Source organism: Bos grunniens, chromosome 21 (assembly GCF_055505025.1).
Source record: "Bos grunniens cultivar Pamir isolate PY7600 chromosome 21, Bosgru_T2T1.0, whole genome shotgun sequence".
Classification (NCBI taxonomy): domain Eukaryota; kingdom Metazoa; phylum Chordata; class Mammalia; order Artiodactyla; family Bovidae; genus Bos; species Bos grunniens.
Window position 1 is genome coordinate 65,252,848 of NC_141185.1, and position 16,371 is coordinate 65,269,218.

The following is a 16,371-nucleotide window of genomic DNA, read 5'->3' on the forward strand; positions in this document are numbered from 1 at the left end:
TGAGGAGCACAGTAGCACTTTTGAAATGCAGGTCACTCAACTTCCCTACAGCTGCCATCTAGCCACCAAATATCACTCCCCATTCTACATGCAAAGCAATCTGGGTGGAGCTGTAAGGATGTAGTATCTGTGAACAGTCTTGCACAATGCTCACCATACATACCCTACTAACCAAGCATACTGGTGAAAGAGAGTCCTTCAGTTAAAGAGTGATACAGTCCCTTCACACTATCCCAGTGCTCATCCTCTTCCTTCTTCCATAAAGTAAACTCATACCTACTTAAAAGCATGCCCCTGAGCTCTGCACCTGTGTGAGGTACATACCAATTTCCTTTATTGAAGACTGAAATGGTTTATCTGGGGAGCTGGGATCAATAAGGAGAACTTAAATGGGCAAGCTGCAGAGAAGCAGGCATTGGTGTGTTCTCAGGGAACGCTTTTGTTCTTCTTAGTAAGATCCCGTAGTGGATAGATGTGCAGAAATCCAGTTTAGGCTCTGTGATCTGTTACACTCTCTTGAGGTGAATGTTCTGTTTCATGGAAAAGGAACCATAAACCAGTGTGTTTAGATCAGCAGAATGACTGATACTGGGAGGGAGAGATTGGTTGGATTCAGAAAACACAGATGATCCTATACTTAAAATTTCATAAGAGTTGCCAATGATGCTCAATTATTGAATGGCCTTGAAATAAGAGGCCTCAGTAAAAAATTTTTAAGGTAAAGTTGGACTTAATATATATGCGATAAAAATGTTTTTAAGTTATTTTTCTGCCAAGAATTTCACTGAAAAATTCAGCTCCTTCCAGAACTTTTTAAAAAAAGAAATAATGAATTGAAATTTTCATATTGCTATAAAGTTGAGAATTGTGTTTGTAGAAGAACCTTGGGATGCTCTCCCTGGGTGTTTAGTTCCTCTGGTGGGATGTGGTCAGGGCACCTCCAGAACCCCTCCCTGCTGTTGAGTGAGTGGGAGGTTGATGCCTGAGAGATAGGACGAGACTGCTAGTAGGTACAAGTCTCCAATAGCACAGAAATTTCTGTTGGGCTAATAGATTCAACCTGTTTCTCCACAAATACTTACTGTTTTTTGTGTTTTAAATTGGACTTTCAAAATAAAAACCAATTGGTTTGTGGCCTATGTAATAAGTATCAAATCAAAAGGCATGGAAGGAGTTGACAGGAAGTAACTCAATGTCTCACATTATATAGACTTTTCCTTGAAAATCGGGTGATAAAGATCAATATATTTGCATTCACTTGATGTTCATAAAAATTGACTCATCTAATTTCAACTCTTCTGGTCTCTTCCATTCCCGTGTCTTCTGTGTCTGGTCTGCATTCATTAAATTGTATGAATTAGCACTTTTATATACTTTTCCTGCATAATGTTTTACCTTTTTTTCTGAATAATAATAGTATGCACAATACATAATTAAAATAAAATTATATGGTTTCCAATAAAACAAATTCAATTTTCTATGTGATAAAGATGAGAAGCAGAGTTAGTACCAAAATTTTAATAATGGCAAAGCATCTGTTAAACTAATGGTAAGACTTTTTTCCCCCCTATCTATGGTGGACAGCTTCTGAAGAGTCTTGTGAAGTACATACTAGCATCCAGTTATAACAAAGAACTAATATCAATAAGCAAGTTTTCTTTGTGTTATAAAAATATCAAAAGAGTAATAATTTCAAGGTTTCTTTTCCTTTAGCATCTTGCTACCTATCCTTATTCGAAAATATAAAATAATTTTTTTCATCAAAATATATCATTGATGATAGCCATGACCCATTGTTTTGCATCTAAAATTGATTTGACTTAAAAGTTAATATTCACTAAGAAAAATTTGTAAAAATTCTATCTACATTTCTTTCACACTCTGGAAAACAATTTCAAAACCAAAGCTTGTGAATGCTATATACCTTTCTTTGCAAGGTAAAGATAATCATTGAACCTATAATAGAGTATACTCTGGGGTTGCCTCTTGGTCTAGTAAAACACAATTCTTAGGATAAAATGTTGAACTTATGATGTTCAGAGATAGTAAACCTCTTTGACTTCAGCAACATGAGAATTTTGAAAATCAGACTGTTTCCTCAACTGAACACTTGTGGATGAAACAGATATAACCTTTCCAAACTTAGGGTGAGGTTATTAGATAAAAGTACACCAACCAGTGAAGGTGGTGACAGAGCAAAGAGGCCACAGAGAGAGGAACTGGGTGGTAACTTACTGCAGTTCACACTTGAACTCAGGCTGCCGGTGGCTGACGTCAGCATGAGTGTCTCAGTCAACAGCGACTCTGTGCAGCTGGGCGCCAGTGCTGCCGAGGGCCCAAGTAAAAATACAGAAAGGGTGGAGTCTGAGAGAGCTTCTCAGATATTTGCTTGTACGTTTCACAGATTTCTTCACAAAAGAAAATTGGGAACTGCTTCCAGTATCCAAAACACATTTATAAATATCACCAAGCTACAGATTCAGCAAAGGATTAGCAAGAAGATCACTTTAACACTCAGTTAACTTGTGTGTGCACACGCATATATCTGTGGGTTTGAAATACGTAATAGAAATATCTGCCACATATTCCTACACTGCTCAAAAGTGATGTATTTCAGATAAACTGAGCAGTGTCTTTTCTTGCTACTCCAGTTAGTCACTACTGGTCTGGGGACGATGAAAGTTTAGAGGAGAGTCTAATGCTCTTCACTTATCACCTGGAAGAAGAGTTAGAGATAGAGGTATCCCACCCAATAAACCAAGTTGAAGAGCAGGAATGATGTAGGGAAAAAGACCCGTGAGTATGAGTCCAGTTCCAAGATGTCTATGTGAATATGTCCTTTTCTCCAAGATCCTGATTTGCATTCTTCATAGCAGCAGAAGAAACTCTGACAGTCTTTGCCATCCAAACACTCATAGACACAGGTATCTTCTAATTCCTGCCAGTACACGGAATTGTTTAGAGTAACTGTTACAGGTGGTGGTGGCCTCATGTCAAGGAGAGAATAGTTCTGCAGACAACAAGAACAACACAAAAATCATCATGAAATGCATCAAGGACAGCTCGAGATGAATCAAGCAATAAGCATAGATTATGCCTGTCCACAATAATACTGTGCCCCATGCCTGCTCCCCCATCCCTGCTGTGGAGAGTTCAATCTCTGCAAATCTAATGGAAAAACAAAACACTAGAGTTCAGTTTTCAAAACTTGTGTTTCTCAGATGACTGATAAGGGAGATTCAGCATTTTTTCAAATGTGTACTAGACATTTCAAGTCCCTGTTCTGCCTACTTCTTTGCTGATTTGGAGCATATATGCACACACATTATATACAATTCTTCAAATGTTAAACAATACTTATATAAACTTGTGGAGAAATAGATTTCTTTTCTTTCTAATTAGCAGACAGTAAAAAAGCTATGGTGTGTAGGAACGATAAGAGAGAATCTTCTTGTTCCACGTAGTTCAGGTTAAAAAATGAGCTTTCAGTGTGTGAACACCAGACATTGCTTGTCATCTCTTGACAGTCAAAACTTGTATACAATTGGAATGTTTTGTTTTCTACTTCACAAGCTCTCTTCCTGATGTGGATAAGTCAATATTTGGGCAGATAAGGGGAGGGGATGACTTACAGTCACTCATAAATGAGAGGAATCATTCTTAACCTTGAGTAATGGCTTCAAATAGACTTATCAATTCTTCAGGCAGTTGAAGAACTCTCCCATACAACTAAAACTGTGTACTAAATTGAAGTTTTTGGAGAGGATCAGTTCAGTTCAGTTCAGTCACTCATTCACTCAGTCAGGTCCAACTCTTGCAACCCCATGGACTACAGCACACCAGGCTTCCCTGTCCATTTATAGAGGACAAATTTCTAAGTTTGACTGAATAACATATGAAAACTAAAAACCATGGTTGTCTTTCTGTTCTAATTTTATTTATGCTGCAGGAACTGAGGATCTGAGGTGTCAAAGGGAACTGTATGTGTCAGTGGAGGCTGAAATCAAGGGAGAGGGATGCACACAAGTCCTTTGCTTAATGCTGGAAGAGAGGTCTTTCAGAATTCATCATGAATACTATATATATATTTATTATATATATTATTACATATATTTTATTAATACATATATTATATAATATATATAAAATAATATCATATATATTATGTATATATACATACACAATATTGTACATTGTATAGACAATATATAATATTGTAATATATTGATTAAAATAATTAATTACAATTATTAATATAATATACAATAAATTATATTGTATACTATACTGTCTACATAGTATATTATATAATATACAACAATTAATTGCAATTTATTAATTATAATATTGTAAAATTGTGATATTATAATTATTGCAATATTGTAATATTATTGTACTATTGTAATATATTATTGTATATATTATTGTAATATATAAAATATTGTATATGTATATAATATATATGATATAATTATGTATAATACATGATATATATCATTATATAATATACATATATATAATATAATATATTACATTAGCAAGAAGAGATAAGAAAGCCTTCTTCAGCAATCAATGCAAAGAAATAGAGGAAAACAACAGAATGGGAAAGACTAGAGATCTCTTCAAGAAAATCAGAGATAACAAAGGAACATTTCATGCAAAGATGGGCTTGATAAAGGACAGAAATGGTATGGACCTAACAGAAGCAGAAGATATTAAGAAGAGATGGCACGAATACACAGAAGAACTGTACAAAAAATATCTTCATGACCCAGATAATCACGATGGTGTGATCACTGACCTAGAGCCAGACATCCTGGAATGTGAGTCAAGTGGGCCTTAGAAAGCATCACTACAAACAAAGCTAGTGGAGGTGATAGAATTCCAGTTGAGCTATTCCAAATCCTGAAAGATGATGCTGTGAAAGTGCTGCACTCAATACGCCAGCAAATTTGGAAAGCTCAGCAGTGGCCACAGGACTGGAAAAGGTCAGTTTTCATTCCAATCCCAAAGAAAGGCAATGCCAAAGAATGCTCAAACTACGGCACAATTGCACTCATCTCACATGCTAGTAAAGTAATGCTCAAAATTCTCCAAGCCAGGCTTCAGCAATATGTGAACCGTGAACTTCCAGATGTTCAAGCTGGTTTTAGAAAAGGTAGAGAAACCAGAGATCAAATTGCCAACATCCGCTGGATCATGGAAAAAGCAAGAGAGTTTCAGAAAAGCATTTATTTTTGCTTTATTGACTTTGCCAAAGCCTTTGACTGTGTGGATCACAATAAACTGTGGAAAATTCTGAAAGAGATGGGAATACCAGACCACCTGATCTGCCTCTTGAGAAATTTGTATGCAGGTCAGGAAGCAACAGTTAGAACTGGACATGGAACAACAGACTGGTTCCAAATAGGAAAAGGAGTACATCAAGGCTGTATATTGTCACCCTGTTTATTTAACTTATATGCAGAATACATCATGAGAAATGCTGGACTGGAAGAAACACAAGCTGGAATCAAGATTGCCGGGAGAAATATCAATCACCTCAGATATGCAGATGACACCACCCTTAAGGCAGAAAGTGAAGAGGAACTAAAAAGCCTCTTGATGAAAGTGAAAGTGGAGAGTGAAAAAGTTGGCTTAGAGCTCAACATTCAGAAAACGAAGATCATGGCATCTGGTCTCATCACTTCATGGGAAATAGATGGGGAAACAGTGGAAACAGTGTCAGACTTTATTTTTCTGGGCTCCAAAATCACTGCAGATGGTGACTGCAGCCATGAAATTAAAAGATGTTTACTCCTTGGAAGGAAAGTTATGACCAACCTAGATAGCATATTCAAAAGCAGAGACATTACTTTGCCAACAAATGTTCGTCTTGTCAAGGCTATGGTTTTTCCTGTGGTCATGTATGGACGTGAGAGTTGGACTGTGAAGAAGGCTGAGTGCTGAAAAATTGATGCTTTTGACCTGTGGTGTTGGAGAAGACTCTTGAGAGTCCCTTGGACTGCAAGGAGATCCAACCAGTCCATTCTGAAGGAGATCAGCCCTGGGATTTCTTTGGAAGGAATGATGCTAAAGCTAAAACTCCAGTACTTTGGCCACCTCATGTGAAGAGTTGACTCATTGGAAAAGACTCTGATGCTGGGAGGGATTGGGGGCAGGAGGAGCAGGGGACCACAGAGGATAAGATGGCAGGATGGCATCAGTGACTCAATGGACGTGAGTCTGAGTGAACTCCGGGAGTTGTTTCTGGACAGGGAGGCCTGGCGTGCTGCAATTCATGGGGTCACAAAACTCGGACACGACTGAGTGACTGATCTGATCTGATCTGATCTGATAGTACTATAAATACAATATCAATAATAATAATAATATAATAACAATAATATAATATAATACCAATAAATAAATAAGAAACATATCATATAATAATAAATATATTATATATAATATACACATATAATAAATAAATGATAAATATATAATATAATAATTAATATATTATATGTATAATATATCATATTATATATAATTCTATATTCTATATTCTATTATATATCATAATATATACTATATGCATATAATTATATAAATTATATATTATATATAATAAATGTATGTTTATATATATCATATAAATATAAATATTATATATCAAATATGTAATATATTATCATTATATATTTTATATATTATATATATAATAAAATATAGTATTATATGATGTATATAATATACTATATATAATCTACAATATAACATACATACAATATTATATATAATATATTTAATATGTATATTATATATTAATATATTAGATATATTATATAATCATATTATATATGTTATATAATATATAATAATATATACTATATATACATATACAATATGTATATTGTATATATATACAATGTATATATTGCATACATATATACATGTATACATGTATAATAATATACAATATGTATATATTATGATATAAATGATATAATCTGTTTCATGTAATATATATAATATACATTATTATATAATCTGTATAGTTACATAATATATAATATACAATATTATTATATAATATATAACATGTATAATAATATATATATAAAATGTATATCAATTGTATTATATTATACCTTAATATATTATTTATATTATAATATATATTGTTTACACATATTAATTGATATCTATTATATATTATAATGGTGAAGGCAATGGCACCCCACTCCAGTACTCTCGCCTGGAGAATCCCATGGATGGAGGAGCCTGGTGGGCCGCAGTCCATGGGGTTGCTAAGAGTCGGACACCCTCAGTCGTGTCTGACTCTTAGCGATCCCACTTTCACTTTTCACTTTCATACATTGGAGAAGGAAATGGCAACCCACTCCAGTGTTCTTGCCTGGAGAATCCCGGGGACGGTGGAGCCTGGTGGGCTGCCGTCATATATATTATATATTTATATAAAACTAAAACCCATAATTACAAGGAAATATGGCACCTTTTTCCTTCTACTTCTGGATATTACATTGATTGGATATTTTTCTAGCTCTGTGGTAGAGGATTCAGTTTCACTACTGGTAGCCTTTGGGGCATGCTTTTAATTGGGAAATGTCTGTGTGAGGACTAACCTAAATCAAGATGCTCTGGGCCAATAGCCAGTCAGGGGGCCATGGTGCAGCTGCCTACTTTCTTCTACAATTCTAGGCAATCGGAAGAAATAAAAACCTTGGTGTTCCTCAGGTTCTAGTGTAGGTGCATGTTCTCCAGGTTAATGGTTCTTAAACCTGAGTGGGTGTAAATTTCACCTGGAAGTTTGCTGAGAAAAGCAAATTCCTGACTTTGCTCTGGTTCATTTGACGAATTTGGTTTTTTTTTTTTTTTTATAATTTCCAATTAGAAAAATCTGCTTTTATTAAATAACAATTGTACATGTGTTTTGACGGTGTTCAGTCAGATTTTCATCCTTTTATTTCTTCAACCTTTTTAACTGTGCAGTGTCACACAAAGATGCCCAGCCATTACAAGCAGGCAGGACCAACATGAGGAGCTGACTCAAAATGGGCATCAGAAATCTCTGCAGGGATGGAGACAGCTCACTAGAGATTAAAAGGATGCCCAACAAGGTAACATGCTAAAAAGCGTATGATTTCTGAGGACAAGAGAGAACTATATACCTCACTTCTTCATTTAGAGAACTAAAATCCATGATCACTGAAACAAATAATAAGAGATCTCTAGTTATATCTTTATAGCTCACTGTTGTAAAATGACATATTACAATATAGAAATAAAACTTATAATGTTAAGAACTGTAAATAGCCATATGTTAAATTGTTTAAGTACTTCTTTAAATTCAGTCCCCCCCCCATTTGTCAAGATAATTTCAACTATGCCCCAAATAGAGATTTTAATTAATGAATCTCCAGGGTCATCTTCAGCCCAGCTAGTCCCTGCCTGACTCACACCTGTTTTGCTTCTTTGTATAATGCAGTTCCTTGACTTCTTCAGAACCACTGCACTTCCTGGGCAGCAAGTACTACTGCATACTCAGAGTGGACTAGCCTTGTATTTTATGGGTTAGGTTAACTGAGGCACAGAACAGTTTGGACGACTTACCCCCAAAGCAACATATGACCCTCAGGGGGCCAGCTCCTGTCCCTGGTTAGTGAGAGGCTGTTCATCTCTGCTTTTCCTTTTTGAGGAGAGTGGCCCCTTAACTAACCTAACACTAGATATTTCAGAATAGAACTGAAGACATTATCATCCAACAGTTGAAAAACCCGTTTTTTTTTTTTTTTTTGTCTTCTGAACTCCTGTTGAAGACTCTCTGATTATGTCATGCTAGCTGGCCTGGCACCCCACTCCAGTACTCTTGCCTGGAAAATCTCATGGACGGAGGAGCCTGGTAGGCTGCAGTCCCTGGGGTCGCGCAGAGTCAGACACGACTGAGCGACTTCCCTTTCACTTTTCACTTTCATGCATTGGAGAAGGAAATGGCAACCCACTCCAGTGTTCTTGCCTGGAGAATCCCAGGGACGGGGGAGCCTGGTGGGCTGCCATCTATGGGGTCGCACAGAGTCGGACACGACTGAAGCGGCTCAGCAGCAGCAGCAGCATCAACTGGCCTGGAGCCCTTTCTGTGAATTGTTTTTGTATGTATTTCTTTAGGGTCATTACATTTTCCAGCTTAAAAATTTCTTCCAGTTTTGTGGCTATTTTTTTTCCTCTATGTTAAACATTCTTTATTACTTTTGACTGTATCATTTCTATACTGAAGATGTCAATATTTCTTCCTCCACTCTTAGCCCCCTGGTTGTGTGTGGTAATGTATTTTCTGGGCCTCAGACTATTTGTTCTGACTTGTCTCTGTTATTTAGCATCCTCTACTTCCACCCCTTCCCATTACCTTTCAGTCTGTTGCTATTTGGCAGCATTTGCTGGCAAAATCTATATCCACTGTGGCTTCCCGCAACTAGAAAAATGGCTTCACTTCTGTCAGAACTATAATGATACATACTTGCAGAGTATAGATAATTATACAATCTCCTGATGAAATTGACTGAAATGAACTGAACATAAGATGCTGATTAGCAGCTAGAAAACCACTTATCATGTACGGGTGGGCATAAAACATTCAGTGCAATTTGTGACTTCTTATGTACAAAGGGATAAAAATAATTAAAGTAAAAGTTGTCATATGGTAAAAGTGGTAGCTCACAATCAGTGATTTAAAGACATGTTTCTCAATTTTTCAATAGAGTCTTACATTAAGCTATATACTAAAAATTCAGGTAACACTAATAATTAAATACAACAATTTTTTAAATTGTGAAGATTCAGTCAATACTTATAGGACTTTACTTTTCCACATCTCAGTGTCCTTGTCAGTAGAGTGGGTTTTTGTGAAGATAGAATGAGTTGATAAATGAAAGTACTTAGAATATGTTGCCAAACAGAGTTAGCACTCAAAAGAAAGTCAGGGAGAGCTATGTCATTCTGAAGATAGGAAAGAACTTCCAAGCAGGACACAAGAGGCCGATACCACAAAAGGAAATGCTGATAGATTTGACAACAGGAGATTGAAGACACTGCATGTGGAAAAAAGCTCAAGAAATTGCAGTGACAGCATTATTAATGAAATCTGAAATAAAAACTACATACAAAACCAGACTAATATCCCTAATATATTCTATATGTGATTATATAAATTTTACATTGTATAAATGCAATAAATATAACTGGCAGATAGCATGCTACTTTAAAAAACTTAAAGGATAAAAATGTTATCAAAATTGTACAAAAACTTTTATAAAAATTAATGGACAGAAAAAGCAATTCACAGGAATATGTGAAAATCAAAAACAATTAAAAATATATTAAGCTTTATCAATAATCAAAGCAATGCCAATAGGAATAGTTTGTAGGAGTTGTTTGTATATTCAACTATTCAGCTAAATGCAGGGAGAGTGACCCATATTGAGCAGTGAGTGACTCACACTGCTAACAAAACTGGTGGAATGTGATTTGGAAAAAAACATGCAATTCTTTGACCCAGGCATTCTGCTTCTAGGAATTAATACTAAGAAAATAGTCACAAGTATGTATAAAACTGTAGTGATAAAAATATGTTCAAAAGTGAAAAGTTGTGGATTAGCCCAGTGTCCAGCCAAGATCATCTGTGCATGCATCAATCATGAACATATGATGCAATCATCAAAATGATCCTACAAATTAATATTTTGACCAAGAAGTGCATTCAGAACATAATTTTGAGTTACAGAAATATGTATGCTATACACTAATCCCTGAGTAGAAGTGATTTTTTTCCCTTCATTTTCCAAATTTTCTAAGTTGAACATTTCTTTGTAAATACATTTTTTTAAGGGAGTACATGCATTACTCTTTGGTCTTCAATAGATGCATTTGTAAACAACAATATTTTTCAATTGTAGTTTACACAACGTTCTCAGAAATATTTACACTTGCAATGCTATACGTACAGACGGTGCTTGTAGGCTTATCCTTTCATGAATCCATCTTGAGGAATCTGCATGTAGTAACTACAAGGAAAGCAGAAAAAGCCATTGAAAACTGCCATGGAATCTGTATTACAGAACACTCTGATAATGAATAATCTTTAAGATGTGATTACATCAGTCCATGCCACTGGTAGGTGAAGCTGAAGACTGCTTGACAGTCACATTCATATCTTCTGAATACCTATCTTGTTTTTAAAAAGCCTTATTAAATTAACTATTTATATCATGTATAAAATCCTTATGAATAAGAATCATTTACCTCAAAATATTCTTCTACTACCTTCTGAGAAAATCTTTTTTTTAAATTTTTTTTTGCATTTTTTTCTTTTTTAAAAAATTTATTTATTTTAATTAGAGGCTAATTACTTTACAATATTGTATTGGTTTTGCCATACATCAACATGAATCCACCACGGGTGTACACGTGTTCCCAATCCTGAACCCCCCTCCCACCTCCCTCCCCATACCATCCCTCTGGGTCATCCCAGTGCACCAGCCCCAAGCACCCTGTATCCTGCATCAAACCTGGACTGGCAATTCGTTTCTTATATGATATTATACATGTTTCAATGCCATTCTCCCAAATCATCCCCCACCTCCCTCTCCCACAGAGTCCAAAAGACTGTTCTATACATCTGTGTCTCTTTTGCTGTCTCGCATACAGGGTTATCATTACCATCTTTCTAAATTCCATATATATGCGGAGAAAATCCTTGCTACTGGAACTCACCGATGTTTTTTTCTTAGTGGTAGGTGGTTTTCTGCAACTTGAATAGTAGTTGAGGGTAGCATACTCCATCAGAGCAGCAAAGACAAATAAGAAGCACACAGTCACGAAAAGGTCCATGGCAGTCACATAGGACACCCGGGGCAAGGAGTTCCTGGCTATGGTGCTGAGTGTGGTCATGGTCAGCACCGTGGTGATGCCTGCACGGGAGACACACGGCAAGCTGTAAGAGACGCCAGACAGAATCCCTCCATTCCACACGCTGCTTTATTTTTATGTGAATCCTCCTTCTTGGCATTGCGTAAACGTAATAATACTTTTCATTGTAATGTACATATAATATTATAAGCAACATTTCCATAATACATTTTATTATAGTCTTCACAATATTAAAATATATGAATTAAGTTGATATCATCCCATTTATTCAGTAATTTTTGTATTGTTTGACATTTTTTTAAAATATATTTTTAATGAAAGTGAGATTTGCAGTCCCCTATACTTTGTCTGTTCCTCATCTCACACTTTTCTTCTGGCCAGGTAAACTAGTTCCTGTCTTACTTCTCCTTTTGTATACAATTTGTAAACTCACCTTTTTTTGAAGACTCAGCAGAAACACCACTTTTTCTGAGGCAAATCACTTTATAGTACTCCAGGCAGAGCTGATAATACACACATCTTCACTATTCCTATACATTCTACGTGCCTCATTTTTTGCATGGTCACAGAGAGTTGCTTATGTCTTTGTGGTCTGCCTCCCTGCATAGAATGTGTGATCTTTAAAAGCAAAACTATATCTTGCTCATCCTTTCTTGCCCAGTACATAGCACCATGTCTAGCATTCTAACTATTTCAGTAAATGCTTTTTATGAGTGCATTGATTCATTGGTTAATTAGTTAACTAATCACAGTATTAATCTGACTTTATTTCATATATGTTGGCCAACACTAAAGATTTAATCAAAGACTGTGGAGCAAATTTAAGAGATGTATATGTGATAGAAAGATCAGGTAGACATGACAGATGAATGCACATTAGTTCCTATCTTTACAGTAGTATCACAGCTCTTGTTTAGTGCCTCCCTGGTCTGTCAATCAGCAAGAAATTGTAGAATAAGTCAAATAGAACAGCATGCACAGCATGGTCAGGTGTACATGATATTGAACTAGAAGTCAAAGCCTTCAGCCTTGCTCTGGGCCTTCTCAACATTTGGTCAGATAAAGCCACTTACCCTCTTTGAATCAGTTTCTTTAATCAGTACAGTGAAAACAGAATGTCAGGCTGTCCTTATTGCAGGTGGGAAAGTTGTGATACATTTTGTAAAAATGCATTGTAAATTTGAAAAGTATACACTGATGGCAGGTAAATTTTTATGAAAAATATAGATTTTGTAATAAATGTTCAATTTAACATTTTCAAAATGTGGTGACCATGTTATGTCTAAAGAATTTGTAGGTAGGGCTTCCCTGGTGGCTCAGATGGTAAAGTGTCTGCCCGCAATGTGGGAGACCCGGGTTTGATCCCTGGGTTGGGAAGATCTCCTGGAGAAGGAAACGACAGCCCACTCCAGTATCCTTGCCTGGAAAATCCCATGAACAGAGGACGCTGGTAGTCTACAGTCCACGAGCTTGCAACAGTCAGACACAACTGAGCAACTTCACTTTGACTTTCATTTTCAAGAAATTTGCGTATTTTTACTAAATTTCTTCAAAAAATTTTAAAGTTGATTCTTCTTCTCTTTTCATTTCGGAGTACCAGTTGAAGTTGTGTTATACATCTCTATATAGCCCCACAGATCACTGAGGCTCTGTTCAGTTTAGTTCACTTCAGTTCAGTCGCTCAGACATGTCCGACTCTTTGTGACCCCATGAACTGCAACATGCCAGGCCTCCCTGTCCATCACCAACTCCCAGAGTTCACTCAAACCCATGTCCATCAAGTTGGTGATGCCATCCAACCATCTCATCCTCTGTCGTCCCCTTCTCCTCCTGTCCTCAATCTTTCCCAGCATCAGGGTCTTTTCAAATGAGTCAGCTCTTCACATCAGGTGGCCAAAGTACTGGAGTTTCAGCTTCAACATCAGTCCTTCCAATGAACACCCAGGACTGATCTCCTTTAGCATGGACTGATTGGATCTCCTTGCAGTCCAAGGGACTCTCTAGAGTCTTCTCCAACACCACAGTTCAAAAGCATCAATTCTTCGGAGCTCAGATTTCTTTATAGTCCAACTCTCACATCCATACATGACCACTGGAAAAACCATAGCCTTGACTAGATGGAACTTTGTTGACAATGTAATGTCTCTGTTTTTTAGTATGCTGTCTAGGTTGGTCATAACTTTGCTTCCAAGGAACTTTCAATCTGCTCTTAAGCTCATTTACTGATTATTTTCAATTTGACTATTATACATCTTATTCTAGAACTTCATTTTTAAGAAAGGTATTTGTTGATATTATCCATCTTGTCATTCACTAACATTGTATTTTCTTTTAAATCCTTGAACACCGTTATAATAGCTGCTTTAAAGCCCATATCTGCTGATTCAACATCAAAGTTGCATTTTAATGTTGACTTTTTTTCTTGATCATGGCTCACAATTATCTGCTTCTTAGAAAGCCTAGTAATTTTTTACTGTATATACAATATTGTAGATGATACATGATGGACTATGTAATTTTTTTAAAAGAATGTTGAATTCTTCCTTGTAATAAATAGTTGATTTACTGGTGGTTTTGCTTGATTTGTCATGGCATGATTTGTTTCATTTAGGGGAAGTCTAGAGAATTGCTTTATTAAGCAGAGCCCTTCAGGTGTCTCAATTAAATATGCTAGTGTTGAGATTTCTCCACTCTTCTGGTCAGCAAATCTATTACCTGCAAGAATGATATATTTTTAGTATCCCTGTCCTCTTAACACCATGATGGCTACTCTTCGATAGGACTTGCATAGTTTCAAGTTGTGCAGAAATATTACTCTGTTTTGAAGCTGATCTTTAAAGTTATACTCACTATGACCTCTGAGTTTGTCATTGTGAGGTCAGAACTTGAAGAATAGTTGCTAAATTTATGTTATGCCTTTGTCAGCTGATTTATCATGTATTTTATATAAGAATGCAAAACCAATACTGGGCAGAGGGGTCAGTTCAGTTCAGTTCACTCAGTAGTGTCCAACTCTTTACAGCCCCAAGGACGGCAGCACGCCAGGCTTCCCTGTCCATCACCAATTTCCAGAGCTTTTTCAAACTCATGCTCATTGAGTTGGTGATGCCATCCATCCATTTCATCCTCTGTCACCCCCTTCTCCTCCTGCCTTCAATCTTTCCCAGCATCAGGGTACTTTCCAATGAGTCACCTCTTTGCATCAGGTGGCCAAAGTAGGAGCTTCAGCTTCAGCATCAGTCCTTCCAATGAATATTCAGGACTGATTTACTTTAGGATTGACTGGTTTGATCTCCTTGCAGTCCAAGGGACTCTCAAGAGTGTTCTCCAACACCACAGTTCAAAAGCATAAATTTCTTGGAGCTCAACTTTCTTTTTGGTACAACTCTCACATCCATACATGACTTCTGGAAAAACCATAGCTTTGACTAGACGGACCTTTCTTGGTTAAGTAATGTCTCTGCTTTTTAATATGCTGTCTCAGTTGGTCATAGCTTTTCTTCCAAGGAACAAGTGTCTTTTAATTTCATGGCTGCAGTTACCATCTGTAGTGATTTTGGAGCCCAAGAAAAGAAAGTCTATCACTGTTTCCATTGTTTCCCCATCTATTTGCAATGAAGTGATGGAACCCAATGCCATGATCTTCTTTTTTTGAATGCTGCATTTATTTTTTTTTTAATTGAAATATAATTGATTCACAGTGTTCTTTAGTTTCAGGTATACACCAAAATGATTCAGTTACACATATTATTTTCAGATTCTTTCCCTTATAGGTTATTACAGAATACTGAGTAGAGTTCCCTGTGCTATACAGTAGGACTTTGTTGCTTTTCTGATTTATATATAGGAGTGTATCTATTAATCTAATATCCCTAATTTATCCCTCTCCCTCTTTCCTCTTTGGGAACCATAAGTTTGTTTTCTATGTCTTTGGGTCTGTCCGTTTTGTAAATAAGTTCATTTATATCATTTTTTAAGATTTCACATATGTGATATCATATGTATTTGTCTTTCTCTGACTTTGTTCACTTAGTATGATCATCTTTAGGTCTATCCATGTCGCTGCAAATGGCATTATTTCACTCCTTTTAATGTTGAGTAATATTTCATTGTATACATGTACCACATCTTCTTTATTCATGCTTTCATTTCTTGGCTATTGTAAATAGTATTGCAATGAATATTGGTTTCTTTTTTTTTTTTTAAGAATAAATTCTTAATATCATCAAATATCCAGTGATGTTTAAATTTCCAGTTGCCTTACACACCTCTTTTTTTTTTTTTTCCCTTGTTAATTTTCTGTTTAGTTGATCTATCCATAGGTGTGAGTGGGGTATTAAAGTCTCCCACTATTATTGTGTTATTGTTAATTTCTCCTTTCATACTTGTTAGCATTTGTCTTACATACTGCGGTGCTCCCATGTTGGGTGCATATATATTTATAAT

General features: G+C 36.0%; 1 protein-coding gene across 1 annotated transcript in view; it reads right to left on the reverse strand.

Annotated features, from left to right (window-relative positions):
• Positions 1-258: 258 nt before the first annotated feature.
• GABRG3 (gamma-aminobutyric acid type A receptor subunit gamma3) overlaps positions 259-16,371 on the reverse strand; it is an 828,707-nt gene continuing 812,594 nt past the window's right edge. Inside the window, exons 8-10 of the mRNA XM_086364905.1 lie at positions 11,770-11,966; positions 11,001-11,060; positions 259-3,010 (exon numbers count right to left, since the gene is read on the reverse strand). Coding sequence (XP_086221031.1) covers positions 2,729-3,010; positions 11,001-11,060; positions 11,770-11,966 — 539 coding nt within the window. The 3' untranslated portion in view covers positions 259-2,728. The remainder of the gene's footprint in view (positions 3,011-11,000; positions 11,061-11,769; positions 11,967-16,371) is intronic.